Source organism: Cervus elaphus, chromosome 20, assembly GCF_910594005.1.
Source record: "Cervus elaphus chromosome 20, mCerEla1.1, whole genome shotgun sequence".
Lineage (NCBI taxonomy): Eukaryota > Metazoa > Chordata > Mammalia > Artiodactyla > Cervidae > Cervus > Cervus elaphus.
Genome location: NC_057834.1, coordinates 35205338 through 35221601, shown reverse-complemented (window position 1 = coordinate 35221601; position 16264 = coordinate 35205338). Strand labels below are relative to the sequence as shown.

The 16264-nt window shown below is 44.7% G+C and overlaps 1 protein-coding gene across 1 annotated transcript; it reads left to right on the top strand.

Annotated features, from left to right (window-relative positions):
* The first annotated feature begins 61 nt into the window (after positions 1-61).
* Positions 62-4220, top strand: LOC122676618 (antigen-presenting glycoprotein CD1d-like). The gene is made up of 5 exons (XM_043876070.1): positions 62-700; positions 994-1272; positions 1991-2269; positions 3005-3107; positions 3204-4220. Exons 1-5 carry the CDS (start codon positions 127-129, stop codon positions 3223-3225), a joined length of 1257 nt encoding a protein of 418 aa, XP_043732005.1. The 5' UTR covers positions 62-126; the 3' UTR covers positions 3226-4220.
* Positions 4221-16264: the final 12044 nt, after the last annotated feature.

Genomic DNA, 16264 nt, shown 5'->3' with positions numbered 1-16264 from the left:
GGGCGTTGGGGAAGGACGGGGAGGGGCTGGGGACGGAGATTCGAGGTCCCAGAGCAGAGCTAGACGCGGGGTGCTTGCTGTCTCTGTTCTTCTGGGGGCTTCCCCAGATTTGGGGGAGTTTTGAGGATGGGTGGAACCGGGGCTCCCGGGCAGAGGGCGGCGAGAGGGAGGCGAGCGGGGAAAGCGGCCGACGCTCGCGGCGGGCGGGCGCAGACTGATACACCTCGGGAAGCCGGGAGCTTGACCCACCAGCCCGAGAACCTGCTACCCCCTGCGTCCAGCTGCTTGGCCCCTGGAGACCGAGCTCGATTCAGAGCCAGCAGACATCACCCTTTCTTCCCAAACCTAGCTGTTTGTTTGTTTCTGTTGCTCTTCCTTCTCCCTTCTGTGCTCTCCCTCCCGTGCCCCCGGTTCCTCCGATCTGTATTGTCTCCAGAGCCGCAAACGTCTTACTCCTTCCGCGGCCTCCAGATCTCCTCCTTTGCCAACCGCAGCTGGACGCGCACTGACTTCCTCGCGTGGCTGGGGGAGCTGCAGCTCTATACTTGGCGCAATGAGTCGGACACCGTCGGCTTCCTGAAGCCTTGGTCTCAGGGCACATTCAGCGAGCAGCATTGGGAGCAGCTGCAGCATACGTTTCAGGTTTATCGCAGAAGCTTCACCAGGGACGTCTGGGAATTCGTCAAAATTCCCAGCGACTGTGAGCTGAGGGATGGGATCGTGGACAGCTGCCCAGGGGGAGACAGTGGATGCTGAAGCCCAACCGGGAGGTTCTGGCCCCCCGTGATTGTCTCCTCTCTCCCTTTTGAGTCCCACTTCTGCCTGAGAGGTCCCAGCTTGAGTCCTCAAAATACCCCTTGTTCATCCCGCTGCAGGTCACCCATTCCCATTTACATGAACTTTGGGGTCCCCAGTATAACCCTCACACCAATTTCTTCAACTCCTTTCGGTCTTTTAAGCTGTTCATTGATCTCTTTCCATTCCTCTCCTCAGATCCTCTTGAGATCCAGATATCTTTAGGATGTGAGTTACTTCCGAGGAACACCTCCAAAAGCTACTTACGTGCAGCATCTCAAGGAAAGGATGTCCTGAGTTTCCAAGGAATGTCTTGGGTGCCAGCCCCAGATGCCCCCCCTTGGCTCCAGGAGTTCTGCAAGGTGCTCAATCGGGACCAAGGGACCAAGGAAACAGTGCACTGGCTCCTCCATGACGTCTGGCCCGAATTGGTCAGAGGCCTGTTGCAGACGGGGAAGTCCGAGCTGGAGAAGCAAGGTCAGCCTGCTTTTGTCATCTCCTGACCTCCACTCCACTCTGGGGCTCCATCTGGGGTTTTCATTTCAGGGTTCACACCCCTTTAAGCATCACGGGAAGAGGAGGAGATGGATCAGGTATCAGGGTATTTAAGCATTCCACAGACATTAACTAGGTACTTTTTGGGTTCCATGAATTGAAATAAAGAAACCCTGCGGATCAATCAGGATCTGTACTTGAGGAGGGAGAGGAGAAGGCAGAAGAACAGTTAAAGCAGTGCCCTGGTGGCTCAGATGGTACAGTTTGCCCACAGTGCAGGAGATCTGCATTAGGTTTGATCCCTGGGTTGTGACGATGCCCTGGAGAAGGAAGTGGCAACCCCCTCCAGCACTCTTGCCTGAAAAATCTCGTAGACAGAGGAGCCTGATGCGATACAGTCCATGGGCTTGCAAAGACTTGGGCATGACTGAGTGACTACCACTTAGAAACATGCTACATATGTTACAGCTGAACACAGGGTGCTTTGCGAGTACAGAGTAGGGGCATTTACAGGAGAATGGATCAGGGAAGGGAATGAGGATCAGGGAAGGCTTTCCTGGAAAAGCTAATACAAGTGGAAAGAAATGGTGGGTATTCATCTTGAGAGGTAGAAATGTAGGACTGATGAGCCTGCTGTGAAGTCCAGAGCCTCTGATGCGGAGTCTCACTTTAAGATCCCTCATTCTCGTGTTGAATACAGTGAAGCCGGAGGCCTGGCTATCCAGTGGGACCCCTCCCCGGCCTGGCCGCCTGCGGCTGGTCTGCCACGTCTCAGGATTCTACCCAAAACCCGTGCGGGTGACGTGGGTGAGGGGCGAGCAGGAGGAGCCTGGCACTCAGCAAGGAGACGTCATGCCCAACGCTGACTCGACTTGGTATCTGCGAGTAACCCTGGATGTGGAGGCTGCGGAGGCGGCTGGCCTGAGCTGCCGAGTGAAGCACAGCAGCCTGGGAGACCAGGACATCATCCTGTACTGGGGTGAGGAGGAAGTGGAGCCCAGCTGAGGATGGGAGGAGGTGGTCCTCAAGCCCAGAGGGATGGCCTGTGGAAGGGGAGGGAAATGACGCCCCAGCCAGGAGTGATAGAAGGAGGGGATTCTCCAAGTGGAGGAATAAAGATCTGAACTCAAAAAGGATTGAGACAAGGTGTTCCATATAAAAGAAAGAAGAGGCTAAAATCCCCACAGATCCCGAAGTAGGTGGCAAGTACAGAATCCCAGGAAGATTTGTTCCCCAGAAGAGGGAACTGCGGACTTTGAAAGGCAGGGTACCAAAGATAGGTGTGGTTTATAGAGTGCTTTCTCAGTGTGAGCTGAACACTCTGCATACCGCAGAGTATGTGTGAACAATCATCCCCACTCTCCTTTGAGCAGGTGCTGTTGTTTCGTGTTACAGATGAGAATTGAGGTTAAGCTAGGTCAAACTGCCCTGAGTCTCATCATTAGAAAGCGGAAGAGCTGGATTTGGACTCAGGTTTGGACTAGCTGTGACACTAGTGCCTGCCTCCATATGTGTACGAGCATATGCTGACGTGAACGGAATTATAGATGCCCAGACCCCAAGAAAAGATGGGGTGTCTATTAACTTCACAGGAATACAAGTGGGCACATTAGATAGGACAAGAAATAAGCATCTGGCATGCTCACACGTGCTTACAGTAGGGGACCTGAAGCAGATTCCCAGACTGAGACACACCCTGTGTTCCCCCACACAGATGGGAACCCTGCCTCCACGGGCTTGATTGTCGTCCTGGTAATACTGGTGGTGTTTGTCCTTCTGGTTGTTGGAGGTTTCGTCTTCTGGTTTAGGAAGTACCGGTAAGTCTCTCCTTTCCATCTCCTCCCAACCTCAACCCCTCTACCCACATTTTCTCCTCTTCCCTTTTCCTTAATGGTGTCTGCTTTCTCTCACAGCCGCTATCAGGATATCCCGTGACTCTCCTCCCCACACCTATCTGTCTGGACTTCAGGATCTCTGGGCTTTAGCCCTCAGAATTTGAAGGTGAAAGATCTACCTTGAAGAAGCAGAGAGAGAAACCTTTGCAATATTTGGGGTGTTGTTCAGTTGCTCAGTTGTGTCTGATTCTTTGTGACCCCATCAGTTCAGTTCAGTTGCTCGGCATACCAGGCTTCCCTGTCCTTCTCCATCATCTGGAGCTTACTCAAACTCATGTCCATTGAGTCAGTGATGCCATCCAACCATCTCCTGCTCTGTTGTCCCCTTCTCCTGACTTCAATCTTTCCTCACATTAGGGTTTTTTGTAATGAGGCAGCCAAATACTGGAGCTTCAGCTTCAGCATCAGTTCTTCCAATGAATATTTTGGGTTGATTTCCTTTAGGATTGATTGGTTTGATCTCTTTGCAGTCCAAGGGACTCTCAAGAGTCTTTTCCACCACCACCGTTCAAAAACATCAATTCTTCGGCACTTACCGTTCTTTAAGGTCCAACTCTCACATCCACACATAACTACTGGAAAAACCATAGCTTTGACTAGATGGATCTCTGCTGGCCAAGTACCGTCTTTACTTTTTAATATGCTCTCTAGGTTTGTCATAGCTTTCCTTCCAAAGAGCCAGCATCTTGATTTCATGGCTGCAGTCACCATCTGTAGTGATTTTGTGTGGGAACCATGTTTTACTGATTTCTCAGAAATACCTCCTGGAATTTAATACTCATTTTCTCTTCCTTGCTTGCTCTCCCCCACCCTTAATTTAGACATTCTGAGTGACACGTCAGCATTAGCTAGATGCTGTTCTGTACACAGAACAAACCTGCTTATCTTCAAAGACCTTTCCTACTAGTCTTATATGATTACCTCCTGACCTCCAGGAGAAAGCCTCCTTGATCCCTGAATTCTAGTCTCTGTCTTGCTTTCCTGCTCATACTTAAAGATTACAAGATAAGTTACCAATAAAATATGTGCTCAGCACGTTCTTGGGGAGTTGCTTGTCTGAACGCTCTTCCTGTGCTGTCTGTCATAATACTGTGTGTTTGTATTATTCAGTGTGAGGCCACCACAGTTTTGGAGCCCAAGAGAATAAAGTCTGTCGCTGTTTCCATTGTTTCCTCATCTATTTGTGATGAAGTAATGGGACTGGATGCCATGATCTTAGTTTTTTGAATGTTGAGTTTTCAATCAGCATTTTTTGGGGGTGTGGGATAGTCCAAATACACCTCTGCTGGATGGCCCTAGGCCTCCCAGTTTGTGTCTGTGATGTAGAAAATTTGTCCTGAATGGTACACTGAGAATTTCAGAACCTTCTTTGGTCGTTCAGATGGTAAGGAGTCTTCCTACAATGCAGGAGACCTGGGTTTGATCCCTGGGTCAGGAAGATCCCCTGGAGAAGGGGATGGCAGCTCACTCCAGTATTCTTGCCTGGAGAACCCCATGGACAAAGGAGACAATCCATGGAATGGCATAGAGTTGGTCATGACTGAGCAAGTAATGCTTTCACGTTCACTTTCAGAACCTAGTTTCTATTTTGAACCTGAATGTACAAAGAGCGACATTTTAAAAGAAAGCTAGGTTGTAGGAAACAGAGACGTCTCAAATTTTTCACTTCATGTAACTTGATTTAAAAAGGAGACATCATAGTGTGGGTATATAATGTTGAAAAGGCTACTTTTTCATAGTGATATTTCTCTCACATGGCCAGTTATTTTTTTCAGAGTGGACAGAGACAGATTCTCCCACTTACAGCCATTAAATGAGACTATACATGAGCTGGGCTGAATCCATTTGGGCAGGCATGAGTGCTAGCGGATGGCCTAGCTATCTGCTCTATTCTCAGCCGAGATATAAGAAGCAGGAAAGGCAGAGGAACAGCAGCCCTTCTCAATGTGAGGAAATTTGAAGGTCAAGATTAAATCATCTGTTAGCTACCAGGGAAGTAGTCGAGTGGCACTCAAGGCCCTTGAACATCCAGGAAAAAACGACTAAGCTTCTGAAGTCTTTGCTGGAGAAAATGAAGATTTGGCATCTTCTGTGTTGGACTTGCAGATAAAACCTAGGATGTGTGTGGAAATGCAGCTATTTTCTAAATCCATGCTTTCCAAACTGGTTTCCTACCCTGTAAGTGACATTACCTGGAAAGTTGCAAATTATGTTTGGCCACTGCCTGCCAATAAGTCCTACTAAATGAGAAATCATAGGAGTGGGGCCCAGTCATCTGTGTTTTACAAGCCCTCAGGTGATTCTGGGGGCTTCACAGGTGGTCAGTGGTAAAGAATCTGCCTGCCAATGCATGAGGTACAAGAGACGTGGGTTCGATCCCTGAGTCAGGAAGATCCCTTGGAGTAGGAAATGGCAACCTGCTCCAGTATTCTTGCCTGGAAAATTCATTGGCTAGAAAATCCTAGTGGGCTACAGTCCATGGGGTCAGAAACAGTCGTGCGTGACTGAAAGTCTTGGCTCACACACACAGATATTTCTGATGTTCAGTTAAAGTTAGAGAATCACTGTTTGTAAGTACTGTACATTGCTATGCAACAGATTCCCCAGAATGCTAAATGAAATGTTGGCTTGAGGTTAGTTAGGGAAGGCCTCCTAGAGGGAGGGGAAATGGAAACAGGAAGTAGAGATCCACTGAGGGGAACCCACAAGGAGACAAGGATCTCCTCTGACTCACTTCATTCCTGTGCCAAAAGGAGACACTAATGTCTGTTGTGATCATGCTGCCGATTGAATGTGTATGTCCTCTGTCCTCTGTTGAAAACTGAATACCCACGGTGATGGTTTTACATGGTGAGTTCTTTTGGAGAAGATTAAACCATGAGGTCTGAGCTCTCATGAATGGGATTCGTGACCTTATAAAAAGGGTCCTTATCTATATATAGCACAGGGAACTCTACTCAGTACACTGTTGTAATCCATATGGGAAAAGATCTCAAAAAGAATAATATGTATATGTATAACTAAATCACTTTGCTGTACCCCTGAAACTAATGCAACATTGTAAATCGGCTATCAGTTCAGTTCAGTCACTCAGTCGTGTCCGACTCTTTGCGACCCCATGAATCGCAGCACGCCAGGCCTCCCTGTCCATCACAAACTCCTAGAGTTTACTCAAACTCATGCCCATTGAGTCGGTGATGCCATCCAGCCATCTCATCCTCTGTCGACCCCTTCTCCTCCTGCCCCCAATCCCTCCCAGCATCAGGGTCTTTTCCAATGAGTCAACTGTTCGCATGAGGTGACTAAATACTGGAGTTTCAGCCTCAGCATCAGTCCTTCCAATCAATACCCAGGACTGATCTCCTTTAGGATGGGCTGGTTGGATTTCCTTGCAGTCCAAGGGACTCTCAAGAGTCTTCTACAACACCACAGTTCAAAAGCATCAATTTTTCGGCACTCAGCTTTCTTCACAGTCCAACTCTCACATCCATACATGACCACTGGAAAAACCATAGCCTTGAACATACGGACTTTTGTTGGCAAAGTAATGCGTCTGCTTTTTAATATGCTATCCAGGTTGGTCATAACTTTCCTTCCAAGGAGTAAGCATCTTTTAATTTCATGGCTGCAGTCAGCATCTGCAATGATTTTGGAGCCTAAAAAAATAACACATGACACTCTTTCCACTGTCTCCCCATCTATTTCCCATGAGGTGATGGGACCAGATGCCATGATCTTAGTTTTCTGAGTGTTGAGCTTTAAGCCGACGTTTTCACTCTGCTCTTTCACTTTCATCAAGAGGCTTTTTAGTTCCTCTTCACTCTCTGCCATAAGGGTGGTGTCATCTGCATATCTGAGGTTATTGATATTTCTCCCGGCAATCTTGACTCCAACTTGTGCTTTTGCAGACCAGCGTATCTCATGATGTACTCTGCACATAAATTAAAAAAGCAGGGTGACTCCAAGTACAAATCATTCAAAAGGTGTTTGTCTCCTCCACCACTTGAGAAGCAAGACACAGCAAGAATATGCTGTCTACGGAACCAGGATGTGGACTCAGTTGATCTGGTAGTTCTCAGCCTCCAGAAAAATGTTCTACTGTTTTTAAGTCACCCAGTTTATGGTATTTTGTTATAGTAGCCAAGTGGACAAAGATAGATAATTTTATAAATGCCATGGGAAGCAAATGTACAAATGTCCACAGTGCTTGTAAAAACGTAGCAGCTGTGAACAGCTTTTGGTACTATGCTGACCTCAGGGGATGGTCTTCCGCTTTACTTCCTTGAGCAGTGTCTAGCTTCTGAACAATCCCGTTGGTCTTCTACAGATTTCAGGCATGTGTGTTAATGTCCTTTCTGAAATCTTTTCCAGAATGATTCAGCATGAATTTACCATAACTCTGGTTCATTGCTTTAAATAAATAAAGAATTAATTAATTAAGTTTGCTTTTTGGCCGCACTGGGTCTTCTCTGCTGTGTGCAGGCTGTCTCCAGCTGTGCGTCAGGAGCTCCTCTTCAATGTGGTGTGGTGGTTCCTCGTTGCGCTGACTTCTCTTCTTGGGGATCACGGGCTCTAGGTGCTCGGGCTTGTAGTTTGGGGCACGGGCTTAGTTGCTCATGGCATGTGGAATGTTCTGGAATGAACCTCTGACCCTCGCATTCACAGGCAGATTCTTCACCACTGAACCACCCCGAAGTCCTGGCTCTGGTTCATTTTTAAGCAACTTTGGTTTGTTTTGGAAGTAAATATTTATTTCTCCAGGAAAATTTGTCTCCTTCCTTTAGATACTCAGTTCAAGATATGTCATAAAATCCTTCGAATTCATTTCAGAATGTTTATTCTCTTTATGGATATTGTGTTCCTTATTAAGGGCTGTGCTGAAAGTCAATTTATTGACCCTTAAGTCACGCTTCATCTTAGACTGTGACAATCGGTGCAATTCCTCTAATCATTTCTTCTTCAGAGTGAGCACCATGTTAAACACGTTTTCAGTAGAGGACCCTGGAGAGGCCGTGTTGGTGGGCGGTGCTCTCCTGTAGCTTCCAGCTGCAGCGGGTTAGGTCAGTGGAGTGGGTGAGAAGGCAGCCTGTGGGTGCTGCCCCAGCCACGTGCCCAGAGCTCATGGATACTCGGCAACCTTGCAGCTTTGGCCTGGCAGTCACCTTCCCGTGGAAACCAGCACTCTGAAGGCTTCTGCCCCTCCCAGTGCCCCATCCTCTCTTCAGATGCTCACATGGCCGGTGCTAAGTTCATCTCTTGCCCAGAGCTTTCTGCTGAGCCTCACTCTCTCTGCCTGCCCTCGCCTGGGGTCTGGAGAAAGGCTTTCAGCTTGTTTGGTGAGTGCAGACCAGCTGTGCCCTGAACAAACCTGTGAACTCCTGTGTTACCCAAGGGGCTGAACTGTACCTTTTCCAAGGAGATCTATACTCTAGCCTGTTGTTCTTGTTCATTCTCTTAGTCATGTCTGACTTTTTTGGGACCTCATGGACTGCAGCACAGCAGACCTTCACTATATCCCGGAGTTTGTCCAAGTTCATGTCCATTGAGTCGGTGATGCCATCCAACTATCTCAACCTCTGCTGCCCCCTTCTCCTTTTGCCTTCCATCTTTCTCAGCATCAGAGTCTCTTGCAATGAGTACTCCAGCCTTGGGGAGGGGTAATCCTTCCAACTTTATTCTGCCTAGATATTCTCCTTCAGCCCAAGAGTTCCATGTGGAATTTTCTTAATCTTTCCCATTATTGTTTCATGATTCTATTAAAGTTCATCTGTTTAGCTCACTGTGTGGTTTCTATTTCCTAATTGAACTCAGGTCATACATATGCCTACTCTTGACCATACACAGGAAATCTGAACTTTCCTAAGCTATTTCTTGACTTCTCTTTAGCTCATAAATCTATGGCATGGAGTTGACCCACTTTGCTGTGTGGTTTAGCTCTTCCTCCAAGAGCTCCGATTTCATATTCTCTGCAAAACCATCCCCAGGAGTCATTAGCTGCCCCACTTTTAGTGCACCTGCTCGTCTCATTCACGGGGACTTGTAGGTGAGAGGGGTGTGGTGAATAGTTTGACCAGGACAGGTGTTAACTGTCCCGTGTTCTGGCTCAAACTTTCTGTTGATTTATTATTTTCTATCTGTGCTGTGCAGTTACTCAGAGTACGTCACAATTGCACTCATCTCACGTGCTATTAAAGTATGCTCAAAATCCTCCAAGCCAGACTTCAGCAATATGTGAACCTTGAACTTCCAGATGTTCAAGCTGGATTTAGAAAAGGCAGAGGAACCAGAGATCAAATTGCCAACATCTGCTGGATCATCAAAACAGCAAGAGAGTTCCAGAAAAACATGTTTCCACCTTATTGAATGTGCCAAAGCCCTTGACTGTGTGGATCACAATAACCTGTGGAAAATTCTGAAAGAGATGGGAATACCAGACCACCTGTCCTGCCTCCTGAGAAATCTGTATGCATGTCAGAAAGCAACTGTTAGAACTGGACATGGACCAACAGACTGGTTCTAAATAGGAAAAGGAGTATGTCAAGGCTGTATCTTGTCACCCTGCCTATTTAACTTATATGCAGAGTACATCATGTGAAATGCCAGGCTGGAGGAAGCACAAGCTGTAATCAAGACTTCCGGGAGAAATATCAATAACCTCAGATGTGCTGATGACACCACTCTTATGGCCGAAAGTGAAGAAGAACTGAATAGACTCTTGATGAAAGTGAAAGAGGAGAGTGAAAAAGTTGCCTTAAAGCTCAACATTCAGAAAACTAAGATCATGCCATCTGGTTCCATGACTTCATGGCAAATAGACTGGGAAACAGTGGAAACAGTGGCTGACTTTATTTTTCTGGGCTCCAAAGTCACTTCAGATGGTGTATGCAGCCATGAAATTAAAAGATGCTTACTCCTTGGAAGGAAAGTTATGACCAACCTAGACAGCATATTAAAAAGCAGAGACATTATTTTGCCAACAAAGGTCCATCTAGTCAAGGCTATGGTTTTTCCAGTGTTCATGTATGGATGTGAGAGTTGGACTATCAAGAGAGCTGAGTGCGGAAGAATTGATGCTTTAGAACTGTGGTGTTGGAGAAGACACTTGAAAGTTCCTTGGACTACAAAGAGATCCAACCAGTCCACCCTAAAGGAGGTCAGCCCTGGGTGTTCATTGGAAGGACTGATGTTGAAGCTGAAACTCCAGTACTTTGGCCACCTGATGGGAAGAGTTGGCTCATTGGAAAAGACCCTGATGCTGGGAAAGATTGAAGGCAGGAGGAGAAGGGGATGACAGAGGATGAGATGAGTGGATGGCATCACCAACTCGATGGATGTGAGTTTGAGTAAACTCCGGGAGTTGGTGATGGACAGGGAGGCCTGGCATGCTGCGGTTCTTGGGATGGTAAAGAGTCGGACATGACTGAGTGACTGAACTGAACTGAACTGAGTGGTTCAACCCTGGCTCCCCCGGCCTTCTTCCTGGGACCGGCCTCTACCTTCAGGTTACATAAATCTTCCCATTCCCATCGCCCACTCCTGTATTCTCTTGTCCCTCTGATCTTCCTTTGCCTTCTGTGTTCATTATCGTACCTCATTTTCAGCTGAGATACAGTGATGGGGAAGTGTTTATTCTCTGAAACATCTTTTACTTCCTCTGGCTGAATCTTCACAAGACTTGCCTTCTTCTTTTACTGATGTTATTGCATCATCTCTGTGGCAGTGTTACCCCGTGTTTGTTCCTGCTTTTCTCCCTGCAGAACCATCTTTCCTCTTCTCTTGTGAAAATCAGGATTATCCAGTAACACCTCCCTGTCTTTGCTCCCTGTTTAATACATGACCTTTGTACACCTTTCCATCTTCCCAAAACACATAGAAACTTTCCAGCCCTCCAAAAATCCTTCTTGCCGATTTGTTAACAGTACCTCAGACCCTTGGTCTCATGCAACCACTGCTCTGCTTTCTGTCTCTAGAGATTTGTTTCACCAACATGAGAAATTCATATAAATGGAATTGTGCTTATTGTTTTGAGAATCATCCCTATCATTGCTTGTATCAGTAGTAAATTCCTTTTCAGTTTTATGTAGTACAGTATTTTCTTGTCTGAACATACCATGACCATCCATTGACCTACTGATGAAAATTTTGGGATTCTTAAGAATAAGACTGCTGTGATCTGATGTGTATGTCTTTTTGTGGACTTAGGTTTTTATTTATTTTGGGTAAATACGTAAGAATGGACTTGCTGAGTTGAATGGTAAGCGTATTTAACTTTTTGACCCATTGGTTATTTAAAAGTGTGTAGTTTAATTTCCAAATATTTGGAGGTTTTCCATGTGCCTTTTAGTTATTAATTTTTTCATTTGATTCCCTTTGGTCAGAAAACACACTCCACGTGATGTCAATCCTTTCAAGTCAGCTGAGACTTTTTTTAGGCCCAGTATGTGTCGATCTTGGTGAATGTTCTATGGGCATTTGAGAAGAATGTGTAGTCTGCTGTTGTTGCATGGACTGTTCTATAAATGTCAGTTAGGTTGTTAGTTGATATTGTTCTTCAAATCTTCTAGATTATTTTTTTAACTTTCTATCTGATCTGTTACTGAGATTGTTGTTGTTCGGTTGCTCAGTTTTGTCTGACTCTTTGCAACATCATGGACTGCAGCACACCAGGCTTCCCTGTCTTTCACCATTTCCCAAAGCTTGCTCAAACTCATCTCCATTGAGTCAGTGATACCATCCAGCCATCTCACTCTCTGTCATCCTCTTCTCCTCCTGCCTTCTATCTTTCCCAGGGTCTTTTCCAGTGAGTCACCTCTTCACATCATGTGGCCAAAGTCTTGGAGTTTCAGCTTCATCATCTGTTCTTCCAATGAATATTCAGGATTGATTGGTTTGACCTCCTTGTAGTCTAAGGGACTCTCAAGAGTCTTCTCTAATACCACAGTTCAAAAGCATCAATTCTTTGACACCCAGCCTTCTTCATGGTCCAACTCTCATATTCATACATAAGTACTGAAGAAGCATAGCTTTGACTATAGGGATATTTTTTGGTCAAGCAATGTCTCTGCTTTTTAATATGGTGTCTAGCTTGGTCATAGCTTTTTTTTCCAAGGAGCAAGCGTCTTTTCATTTCATGGCTGTGGTCACCATCTGCAGTGAAATCTCCAACTATAATTAGGAATTTATCTATTTCCCCTGCATTTCTGTATGTTTTGATTATGGATTTTGAAATTCTATTATTAGGTGCAGACACATTTAAGATTGTTTTCTTGATGAGTTGACTTTTTTTTCTTTTTTTGGGGGGTGGGGCAAGCAATTTGCAGTATCTTAGTTTTTTGACCAGGAATTGAATCCAAACCTTAGCAGTGACAGCACTGGGTCTTAACTGCTATATCTCCAGGGAATTTGACATTTTTACCAATATTAAATGCCCTCTTTTATTTCTGATATTCCTTATCCTGAATTCTACTTTGTCTGACATTAAAATAGTCACTCTTACTTTCTTATTACTAGAGTTTACTTGGTATGTCTTCTTCACGTTTCTGTTTTTAACCTACATGTGTCTTTATTCTTAAAGTATGTTTTCTGTGTGTAGCAAATAGTTGGGTTTTGCATTTTAATTCATTATGACAATTTCTGCTTGTTGACTAGAGTGTCTTGAACATTTAAAGGTAATGATTAAATTTTTGACATGGGTTATGTCTAGTTTCTTGCCATTTGTTTTCTATTTGTCCCATCTGTGGTTGTTATTCATTCACTATGTCATGTCCAGCTCTTTGAGACCCCATGCACTGTGGCATGCCAGACTTCCCTGGCTTTCACTGTCTCCCAGAGTTTGGTCACACTCATGTCCATTAAATCAGCTGATGTTATCTCACTGTCTCATCCTCTGTTGCCTCTTTTTCCTCCTGACCTCAATCTTTCCCAGCATCAAGGTCTTCCCCCAATAAGTCAGCTCTTCACATCACCTGGCCAGAGTATTGAGGCTTTAGCTTCAGCATCAGATCTTCCAATTCACTTTAGTTCAGGATTAATTTCTTTCCGGATTGACTGGTTTGATCTCCTTGCACTCCAAAGGACTCTCAACAGTCTTCTCCAGCACCGCAATTCCAAAGCATCAATTCTTTGGCACTCAGACTTCTTTATGGTTCAACACTCACATCCATACATGATTTCTGGAAAAACCATAGCTTTGACTAGGCAGACCTTTGTTGGCAACATGATATCTCTGCTTTTTAGCATGCTGTTTAGGTTTGTCACAGCTTTTCTTCCAAGGAGCAAGTGTCTTTTAATTTTGTGGCTACAGTCACCATCCACAGTGATTTTGGAGCCCAAGAAAATAAAATCTGCCAGTGTTTCCACTTTTTTCCCTTTCTATTTGCCGTGAAGTGATGGGACCGGATGCCATGATCCTCGTGTTTTGAATCTTGAGTTTTAAGCCAGCTTTTTAACTCTCGTCTTTCACTCTCATCAACAGGCTCTTGAGTGTCTTTATGTTTTCTGCCATTAGAGTGCTATCTTCTGCATGTCTGAGGTTGTTGATATTTCTCTCAGCAGTCTTGATTCCAGCTTGTGATTCATCCAACTCAGCATTTCCCATGTGCTTTGCATAGATGTTAAATAAGTAGGGTAACAACATACAGCCTTGATGTACTCCTTTCCCAGGTTGGAACAAGTCCATTGTTTCATGTCCAGTTCTAACTGTTGCTTCTTGACCCTCATACATGTTTTTCAGGAGGCAGGTTAAGTGGTCTGATATTATCACCTCTTTCAGAAATTTCCACAGTTTACTGTGATCCACACAGTCAAAGGCTTTATCATAGCCAGTGAGGCAGAAGGAGGTGTTTTTTTGGAATTCCCTTGGTCTCTCTATGATTCAATGACTGTTGGCCATTTGATCTCTGGTTCCTCTGACTTTTCTAAATCTAGCTTAAACATCTGGAAGTTCTCAGTTTTTGTGCTGTTGAAACCTAGCTTGAAGGGTTTTGAGCATGACCTAAGTAGCATGTGAAATGAAAGCAGTTGTACAGTAGTTTGAACATTCTTTGTCATTGCCCTTCTTTGGGATTGGGATGAAAACTGACCTTTTCCAATCCTGTGAGCACTACTGAGTTTTCCAAATTTGCTGACATATTGAGTGCAACACTTTAACAGTGTCATCTTTTAGGATTTGAAATAGCTCAGCTGGAATTCCATCACCTCCACTGGTTTTGTTCATAGTAATGGTTCCTAAGGCCCAGTTGACTTCACACTCTAGGATGTCTGACTCTAGGTGAGTGACCACACCATCATCATTATCTAGGTCATTAAGAAACGTTTTTGTGTAGTTCTTCTGTGTGTTCTTGCCACCTCTTCTGACTCCCTTCTGCTTCTGTTAGGTCCTTACCATTTCTTTGCTGTATCACGCCCATCCTTGCATGAAATGTTCCTTTGATATCTCCAAGTTTCTTGAAGAAATTGTTAGTCTTACCCGTTCTATTGTTCTCCTCTTTCTTTTCAATGTTCACTCAAGAAGACTTTCTTACCTCTCCTTGCTATCCTTGGAACTCTGCATTTAGTTGGGCATAACTTTCCCTTTCTCCTTTGCCTTTCACTTGTTGTATCTGTAGATTTTCCTTTTTGGGATTCTATTTTTTATCCACTAGTGCCTTACTGGGATGCCTCTTTTTAAACCTTTTATAGGCATTTCCCTAGGATTTTCAATTGTTTTCAATGTATTGCTGGCTACCTTTAAATAATATTATATTACTTCCCACATGCAGTTCCCATGTAGCTCGGTGGTAATGAATCTGCTTGCCAATGCAGGAGATGTGGGAGATATGGGTTCGATCCCTGGGTTGAGAAGATACCCTGGAGTAAGAAATGGCAACCCACTCCAGTATTCTTGCCTGGGAAGTCCCATGAGAAGAGGAGTCTGGTGGGCTATAATGCATAGGGTGGCATAGTTGGATACGACTGACCACGCATGCATGCCCTCCATATATATTGTTAGGACTATGCACAAGATATTTTCATTTCTCCCTTCCTGTTCTTTGTTGTCATAACATTTAGTTATTTTTTGGCCTCAGTGCATGGCATTTGAAACTCTAGTCCATGACATCTGGTCCAGAGAATCAAACCTGAGCCCCTTGAATTTGAAGCACTGAGTCTTAACCACTGGACTGCCATGGAAGTCCCAAAGTTTATTTTTTTCTTTTTGAAGAAACATAAACCTATTATCGTTATTTTTTTGACATTTAGTATTTTAAGTTTATTTTAAAAAATTTATTACAGTATAGTTGTTTTACAATGCTTTGCTGGTCTTTAATGTACAGTGAAGTGAATCAGTATAGATATACACATATCCCCTCTTTTTTCGATTTCTTTCCTATTTAGGTCACCAAATTTCAGTTCAGTTCAGTTCAGTCGCTCAATCATGTCTGACTCTTTGAAACCCCATGAAGCGCAGCACACCAGGCCTCCATGTCCATCACCAACTCCCGGCATCCACCCAAACCCATGTCCGTTGAGTCAGTGATGCCATCCAACCATCTCATCCTCTGTTGTCCCCTTCTCCTCCCACCTTCAATCTTTCCCAGCATCAGGGTCTTTTCACGTGAGTCAGTTCTTCACATCAGGTGGCCAAGTATTGGAGTTTCACCTTTAACATCAGTCCTTCCAATAAATATTCAGGACTGATTTCCTTTAGGATGGGCTGGTTGGTTCTCCTTGCAGTCCAAGGGACTCTCAAGAGTCCTCTCCAACACCAGAGTGCAAAAGCATCAATTCTTCCGTGCTCAGTTTTCTTTATAGTACAACTCTCACATCCATACATGACCTCTGGATAAACCATAGGTTTGACTAGGCAGACCTTTGTTGGCAAAGTAATGTCTCTGCTTTTTAATATGCTGTCTAGGTTGGTCATAGCTTTTTTTTCCAAGGAAAAATTAATTTCATGACTGCAGTCACCATCTGCAATGATTTTGGAGCTCCCCAAAATAAAGTCTGTCACTGTTTCCTTTGTTTCCCCATCTATTTGTCCTGAAGTGATGGGACCAGTTACCATGATCTTAATTTTCTGAATGTTGAAGCCAACTTTTCTC